General features: G+C 48.0%; 3 protein-coding genes across 3 annotated transcripts; 1 reads left to right on the top strand and 2 right to left on the bottom strand.

Annotated features, from left to right (window-relative positions):
• Positions 1–2295: 2295 nt before the first annotated feature.
• BDV59DRAFT_206590 (MFS general substrate transporter) lies at positions 2296–3677 on the bottom strand (the record flags this gene model as incomplete). Its single annotated transcript, XM_073694820.1, has 2 exons — positions 2296–2808; positions 2880–3677. The coding sequence occupies 2 exons, from the start codon at positions 3675–3677 to the stop codon at positions 2296–2298; spliced, it is 1311 nt and encodes a 436-aa protein (XP_073542630.1).
• A 1423-nt stretch (positions 3678–5100) lies between these two features.
• BDV59DRAFT_211789 (FAD-dependent oxidoreductase) lies at positions 5101–6354 on the top strand (the record flags this gene model as incomplete). Its single annotated transcript, XM_073695876.1, has 1 exon — positions 5101–6354. The coding sequence occupies one exon, from the start codon at positions 5101–5103 to the stop codon at positions 6352–6354; it is 1254 nt and encodes a 417-aa protein (XP_073542629.1).
• Positions 6355–6568: 214 nt separating this feature from the next.
• On the bottom strand, positions 6569–7739 carry BDV59DRAFT_206588 (carbon-nitrogen hydrolase family protein; the record flags this gene model as incomplete). Its single annotated transcript, XM_073694819.1, has 3 exons — positions 6569–6808; positions 6928–7510; positions 7585–7739. 3 exons carry the CDS (start codon positions 7737–7739, stop codon positions 6569–6571), a joined length of 978 nt encoding a protein of 325 aa, XP_073542628.1.
• Positions 7740–7977: the final 238 nt, after the last annotated feature.

Below are 7977 nucleotides of genomic sequence, written 5' to 3'. Positions count from 1 at the left end.
TAACGTTGGCTACGCTAAGACGTAAGTAATAACCTGTTTAATCCGCTTTTCAGGTTCTGACCCAACTTAACAGTGATGCGCAAATATTCTATAGTCTATTAGAAGTTATTCGGATACTTTTTTATAGCATTCTTTTGTCCTAACGGTTATTAGTCGATGCGTTTCTTTGTACTGCCTCGATATGGGTTTTCCCCTGTTTATAACAGGTTTTCCCTATATTGTTGTGCAAATGCAGAGGCTTTTTCTTGTTTCTCTTTTTATTTTCTTTTGGTGGTTTTTGGGCCCCAATCTGGATAATCTGGATATTATTTTACCTGTTCTGGATATGCCTATTTAATATAATTCTTTAATCTGACGTCTATGCTTTACAGGCCACCGCGTGCCAGATTGCAGAACAAAATTTCAGCGGCAATTTTCTGGAAAGCTATCTTGCCTAGGAGTAGACAAATAGAAGCACTTAGTGATGTGGCTTCTTATTCTCTTTTCGAGATAATATTAACATGAAGTAGTCTATTAAGGCGTCTACTCTGTCTTAAATATAGGGGATATACACGCGACTAAACCACTCCTGAATTATCTTTGGGTCTTCGCATTGAGCGCGCTGATAATTATATTGTCGAGTAAAGCATGATTTTAGCTCTTCATGTCGATCGGTAAAGTTATACGCCCATTTCTCTCCAACTGTTTGGATAGGCGTAGTACCGCGCTGAGCAAGCAGAATATTGGCCATATCTCGTATATAAGACGATCGGGGAGGCGCTCCACGTTGAATAAGCGATAGAATCCATTTTTTAATGATTCCTCTCCATTTGGAGTCATTTTATGGCCATTTACGCGTGTTTCTGAGCGCCTTGTTATACCGCATAGTCTTCGACGGATTGTTCTTTCGGAAATATTGTAAACACGAGCTGCTTCACGAATACAAGAGATTTCTGAATTTTTTAAAGCAGAAACCGCTAATAGGACCCTCCCCTCTTTCTCAGTTGAATTTCTTGAAAATTTGAGCCGTTTTTGGGGGCATGTTTGGTGGCTAAAATTAGCGAGGTTTTCGACCGCGGTCAGAATCCATGAGGTGCGGCGCTCGCTTACCGAATACAATGCTGCCTAGAATGATCAACATGGCTGTGTACTTTCTCAAGGACACCGGTGTTTCAAAATCTTATTAGCAACCAATGATATGTGAGTTTTAGAACTTTGTGGGAACAGTCGTGGACTCAATGAGTGGGCTCGCGCGATATGGGTGATTGCTCACCCTGTTTATTGTGCACTCACCCTAAACCCACCCCTGGTCGCGCGACTAAAGCGGCCTCACCCAATTGCTCACCCGGGCTGCACCCACCCGCCTTTTGACCGCGTTCAAGCCACACGCCGGCCGGTTAGTAGTTGGGTGGGTGACCACCAGCGAATCCCGGCTGTTGTATGTTTTTATTCCTACTTCTGTTTTTGGCTCTTACTCAACGAGGCATAGTTAATGCTCTGTAATCCACACAATACGTGTTCTGCATTATGGGTTACCCTATATTTGCCCGTAAGCAGGAGTTGGAGCGGAGGTGGCGGCTCGGTGTCGGGTAGTTGAATACGTGTAGTGTAGTAGATTTAAGTGTGTATCTGACATGCATGTACCCGTGGCCCATGCGGAACCCATAGGCGGCGCTAATAGAATTTTCTTTGATCGGCGTTTGCCGAGGATACTCCCGCGCATTAAATCGAGCAACGGACCATGCTAACTTGGCTCTTTAGCCTTGATGCCCAGGTGGCTTGGAGGCCGTATTGATGCTGTGGAACCCCGGTAAGTAAGTACCATGGATCGGGATGGAAATTACGGCGTCGTATGGGATCTTGTATAGCGTATGTATTAGTTACCGTCACTCATGAAAAGACAAGGTTCTTTTCTGTCCTCATATAAGATACGCTACAGTATAGCTGATGGATAAATAACCTTCGGGTATCGCCTATAGTAAAACGCTCAACTCCGTGGGAAAGTCTGTCTTCTTTCCGGATGCGAGTAATTCGTGGCTGAATGTAACACTGCCTTTTGGTCAAGAGCCATCGAGTTCATTTCTAACCCAGTTCGTGCAAGAAGCTTAAGCCTTCGACATTTTCAGATCAAACCACCAAAAAAAAAAAAAAAAAGGGGTCAGGCAAAGGAAATCTCCGTATCTTCTATTATATGATAATATTTAGCAGCCTCCTGAATAAGCCTAGGTTAGATTATGATAACGTCGTATCTGTTTCCCGTTCCCCGCTCGAACTCTTATCCTTATGGTTGATACCTCTGCCGTTATTCTTGTCTCTCTACATGCGCTGATAGAGCTTCATGCCGCACTTGCAATATCGTGCCACAATGAGCAGGAGACAGCCTAGCACCATGGAGGTGCCACCGAAAAGCTGCGCATACAGATACTGACCACCATGGATATCGATCAAGGCTCCTGCAATCGGAGGTCCCGTCAAAGATGCGATACTGACAATTGAAAAGATCATGCCAATACGAACTCCGGCTTTGCTCGGTTCGTCCGTCAAGCTTGCCAGGGCTGATGGGAAGAGACTTTGCACACCGCCCCCGAAGAAGCCGTAAACAACAACAAAGGCGATAAGACCCCCATAAGAATCAATAGCAATCCAGCAGTACAGTAAGACAGCCGCAAAACCGCTCACCGGAATGAACATGTTCACAGGGCCGGTGTAACGATCCGAGAGGAATGCTGGGATCAGACGGCCGGGCAAACCCAGCCCATTGATGATCATCAGGATGGAGAAAGAGGTGTAGTCAGACACACCAATGATATCCTGTCCAAACGAACGGACCTGAATATTTTGATTAGTGATCATGGATCATGGACCGGCGGGGAAGGACAGCAAGATGGGGTTGAACTAACATAGTCATAGGCATAGTAAACGGCCCAGAAGCAGAAGAAAGTTCCCATAGCGAAGAACGTATAAGAGAGATCGGTGAACGCCCTTAGCTCGATCACAGAGCCCGATCTACGCGGAGGCAACCGCTGCCGCACACAGAGCATGATAACCACTGCATTAAACAGGAGCACAAAACCCATAACACGTACAGTCCAGCCAAAACCAATGCGGTGTAGGAGAGTCTGTGCGATGGCTGGAAATACCAATCCGCCGGTGGCCGCACCGCAGGCGGAGATAGAGATGGCCATGGTGCGCTTCTTCGTGAAATAGGTGGACATCAAAGCGACGATGGGACAGAACAGCAGCCCATCTCCAATTCCTTGACAGACACCCTGAGAGAGCAGTAACTGCCAGTATCTGGTAGACAGCGAAGTCATAAAGACGCCTAGCAACTGAAAGAACAGGCCAGCGGCAAGAGTGGTACGGATATATCCCGCATCCGTGGCTCGGCCTGAGAAATTTCCTAGAAAGTAGACGAAAAAGATCTGTAGCGAGCCAACCCAGGCAATGTCTGAGGAGCTGCGATTCAAAGTGGTGACATAGTATGGCACAAAGATGCCATAGGAGTTGATGTATCCCCAGACATTGAAGACAATCAAATGCCCGCATAGGACTTGTAGCCATGCTGTGAGTCCTCCATCTGGGGCTTCTCTCACCACCGCCTCTTTAAGGGGAGCCCCCTCGGTATCAGAGTCCCGAATACCAGACCCCCGGAGATCTTCGTGGACTTGAGAACTTTCTTGAGCATCGGCAGATTTCATGATGCGAGAGATTCTGAATGTTTGGGGATATGATGGGATCGCCTTCAGTGAGAAAAGAGCAGCAAAAGATGTCAGGAAGAGAAAAGCCTGATGAGTTTCGATGATCTCAATCAATTATATTATTTATTATTATTAGATAACTCTGTTATCTAGTGGATGCAACTGCATAATAGTGCGGTTTGTCTCGCTGAGAACTACGTTGGTAAAATACCGAAGTATAAGGACAACTTGGAAGGGGCTGAAACAGTAACAATACTTGTATTGTATGAGAATGAACGAAAGCCTGCGGCCGGGAGGAATTTGTTGGGAATGCGGCTGTCGGTAATATTATGTAATTTTCACTATATTCTGGACTGTAGCAGGGACTTGAATTCCTAAATCTACCACTACAATGGCTATCTTTATACCCTGAATTCTAACTTCTATTCTGACCTGATTCCTGGGCCGACGGAGGTGCGGAGGCTGGATCACACCGCAGTTTTGTATGGCCAGTTGAGCCTTGGCAGTAATCACTGGTTGACAGAATTAAATAAACTTCCCGCTCCTGCACGTATCCTTGCCGTTCAGGGGCGCGGGTGCTGGTTGGTGGGTACAAATTATGCTTGTTCAGCCTCCTCGTCAGATCTCTTATCTAATATGAACAAGTAGAATTAACTGCATAAGCCTCTGATTAGGCACCTGAGTAACCTAGCACCTCTGATTCCACTGCTTCAAACTTGGTTTGAAGGGATTCATAGTGCAGATGGAGTTGTCGCAAAATGTGGAAGCCGGTATTGCAACATGTTGTATACTAAGCCGGACAGATATTTTCCAAATATAGCCAGCTGTTCGAAATTCACGTGTGTCTTGGTCCTGTAATATCGGGTCCACGATTTATCCAGTGCTCAGAAGTGGTATGGCGTGTTTTCAAGCGGCTTTCAAGTGACTTTGGAGGCATGGTTCCTTCACGGTTCAGATTCTTACACATCTATATTTTCAGTCATTTGTGCAGAAAGCTAACCTGCTGAGAGGAGGAGGCCGGCGTTTCCCGTTGTATCGGCCTTCTTTCCCGACTTTTCAGGCCCAAGCTGCACTTCTCACGATAATGGCACTAGCCCCAAGTACAAAGCAGACTAGTGACGACGAGTAGTTGTAGCCTTAGATTGGGTCGCCTTGTATAGCCCCCAACATCTGCGTAAGTTAGTGGAAGGAAATCTTTGGTGGCTCTGTGTCGCTCTGGTAAAGATATAAATGCGCTAGGCCGAGTCCCTCAGAACTTGATACCAGCACTGTCCTTCATTCACACAACTCTTTCGCGGTTCCTTTTCTCTCAAGATCTTTTTACCCACAAAAAGTTATTCAGACAATAGAAGTGACCTACATGGATCAATCACTTCATCATCTGCCCAAAGGCATCCCGTCTCCTCTGGTGATGTGGAAGGATATGACTCCATATCCCACACGCCTGCAAGCCGCAAGCCCCTCGTCTCCTCGGGTCCTCGTGATCGGAGGAGGTGTGACAGGTCTGGTAACTTCCTGGGCAATGCTTGACAAGGGATATCATGTCACGATCATGTCCAAGGAGTGGGCATCCTACACCAACAAGCAACGGTTGACCTCGCAAATCGCCGGTGCTCTGTGGGAATTTCCTCCTGCTGTGTGTGGACAGCACACTGACGCCATCTCCCTAGCCAACTCCAAGCGTTGGTGCATGGTCGCCTATCACAACTGGGACCAGATGGCTGCCATCCCCGAGCTCTCCGCTGCGTCAGGTGTGCGGATGAAACCTGCCGACTTTTTCTTCCCTAATCCTATCGAGGACGACCCGGCTCAGTTGTCCAAGATGGAGGAGATCATGGCCAGCGGCGTTCGCGGGTTTGTCCGCTCCACCAATTTGATGGAGAAGCGTCACATCGACCCATCGTACGGTGCCGTTGATGCCTATGAGCACCTGGCACCCATCATCGACACCGATCAGTGCATGTCTTGGCTCATGGAGCTGGTCCAGGCCAAGGGAGCTACCCTTGTGACAGAGACATTGAAGGGGGATATCCTCGAACATGAGGAAGGCCTTCGTCGACGCTTTGGGGCAGACGTGATTTTGAACTCTACTGGACTGGCTGGAGCCGAACTCGCAGGTGACTCCTCCTGCTACCCTATTCGGGGCGGTTTGATCCGAGTCCTCAATGATGGCACGGACTTCCCCAAGGCAGAGGCTGCCCTCACTATCTCTGCCGATGCTGCTCACTCCGAACATGAAATTGTCTTCTTGGTGCCTCGTAATGACAACATCCTGTTGATTGGCGGCATTGCTGAGTCACATGAATGGAATCTGGATCTGACTTTGGAGTCGCCCATCATCAAGCGCATGCGCGCACGCTGCGAATCCTTCCTTCCAGGTCTCAAGAATGCCCGCATGGACCCCGATTACCCATTGGCCCAGGGGCTGCGACCATTCCGCCAAAGGAACGTGCGGGTGGAGCGTGAATTGCGCAAAATTGGTCGCAAGCCTAGCCGCATTGTTCACTCCTATGGCCAGGGAGGTGCAGGATGGAGTCTCTCCTTTGGCTGTGCTTCTGATGTCCTGTCGTTGGTTGATGAAGCTCTCCTAGACCTGGAACCGACGCCCATGGCCATTCTTGACGACTTTGATGCCTCTTGCCCCATGATCTCTAAGCACATGCAGGCGAACCTGTAATTGGCCTCTACTTTTTGTTTTCCTTTCAAAATGACACACGCGTACATGAGCTCATGGGTTTCGTTTCCATATATACAGTGCTGCGTCAATAGAAATTGGTTTGGGTATTGTTTAGATTGATATTTAACAAATTTCAGAGATTCTATTAAAATATCCTGTCAGAGCTGAAAAGATAGTCTGGTCCTTTATGGTCGTACGTGATCAATTGTGGCTCTTAGTTCTTATATTTGATATTTTCCCCTCTTAACCACACACACTTGGCCGCCTGGGTGTTGACCTGCAATGACAGAAGATCTGGACGAGAATAGTGGCCAACAGTATCAATCATTGCCTTGGCATAGTCGATATCTTGGAGGTCGATATCGGCCTGCAGAATACACTCTTCACCGGCGGGAGGTGCCTCCACGAGAGCGGCTCCGTCAGGTCCGAAAATCATAGAGAAACCCCCACTTGGCTGTTCATAGAAGTCATCAGTAGCTATCACAGAAATGGAAGGAAGAGTAAGAGGTATGATAGAAAAGAAGTGTAAATAAAACCAGGGGAAACAAGATAAACGAGATGAGCGGGAAATACCGTTTGAATAATTCCTCCTCCTATCAGGTTTTGTTTCTGAAGACTTTCTTTCTTGACCACCTGCGTGCAGACCAGTACAAACGCTTGGCCCTCAATAGCGAAGAATTGGCTAACATTTCGGCTGGCCACGTCCGTCTCATGGAAAGGCCATTTCATCCCCTTTGGCTCGGGGAACTCCGCTGGCCAGCTAGCAATATGGATCTGGACCGCCTGAGAGTACTCGTAGAACCGGAGGAGCGGCTGCAGATGCTCCCAACAGTTCAGGCCTCCAATGCGACCGAATGGGGAGTCGACCACGGTCTGGAGGGACTCCGCCTGGCCCTCGCCCCATATAGACCGTTCGACATGAGTGGGTTTAATTTTACGTCGGTGATGAACAATTTCACCGGCGGGGTTGATGAAAGACTGGGCCATATATAAACTGCTACCGTCGCGTTCGCTGTAGCCGAGCACAATGAAAATCCCCGCTTCTTTCACAGCCTGGCAAATTGCATCCATTTCTACGGAATTGCGCGCCAGCGAATTAGCCATGTACTGGTGCATGAGCTCCATATTCTCTACAACACTGCCCGTCCACATTGCCCTAACGCGAGTGGGGCGACAGTGTTAGTTAATGATCCTCTAGTGTTTTGCTAGCTGTAGGTGCAGATTTCTTACCACAAATACCCAGGAATCCACACTTCAGGGAAACCGAGGACATTGATGCCCTTCGCTCCAGCTTCCTGGATTAATGCAATGGTCTTTGCAACGCTCCCAGCCAGGTCCACCCAGGCGGGCTCAGCTTGGACAGCCCCCACGCGGACTTTAGTCATTTTCCAAGGCTGTGAAGTGTTGAAATACTAATATTCCGAATTGAACTGGAGTATGATGGCGCAGAAAGACAAAAATGAGCTTTGGTTATGTACTTAAAGTCGTTGTACGTGCGTCCCGGTCCTATTTATCTCCTGAGGCCTCGCATGCGTATGCCTGTTTAGGAACGCCATTCCTTACTCAATGTGTATCAATCTTTAATTTTTTCCCCTATATCATTATGCATGTGTATGGCGGCAT

This window comes from Aspergillus ambiguus (assembly GCF_047715705.1).
Source record: "Aspergillus ambiguus strain CBS 117.58 unplaced genomic scaffold BDV59scaffold_75, whole genome shotgun sequence".
NCBI lineage: Eukaryota > Fungi > Ascomycota > Eurotiomycetes > Eurotiales > Aspergillaceae > Aspergillus > Aspergillus ambiguus.
This window is presented reverse-complemented; position numbering and strand designations above follow the sequence as displayed.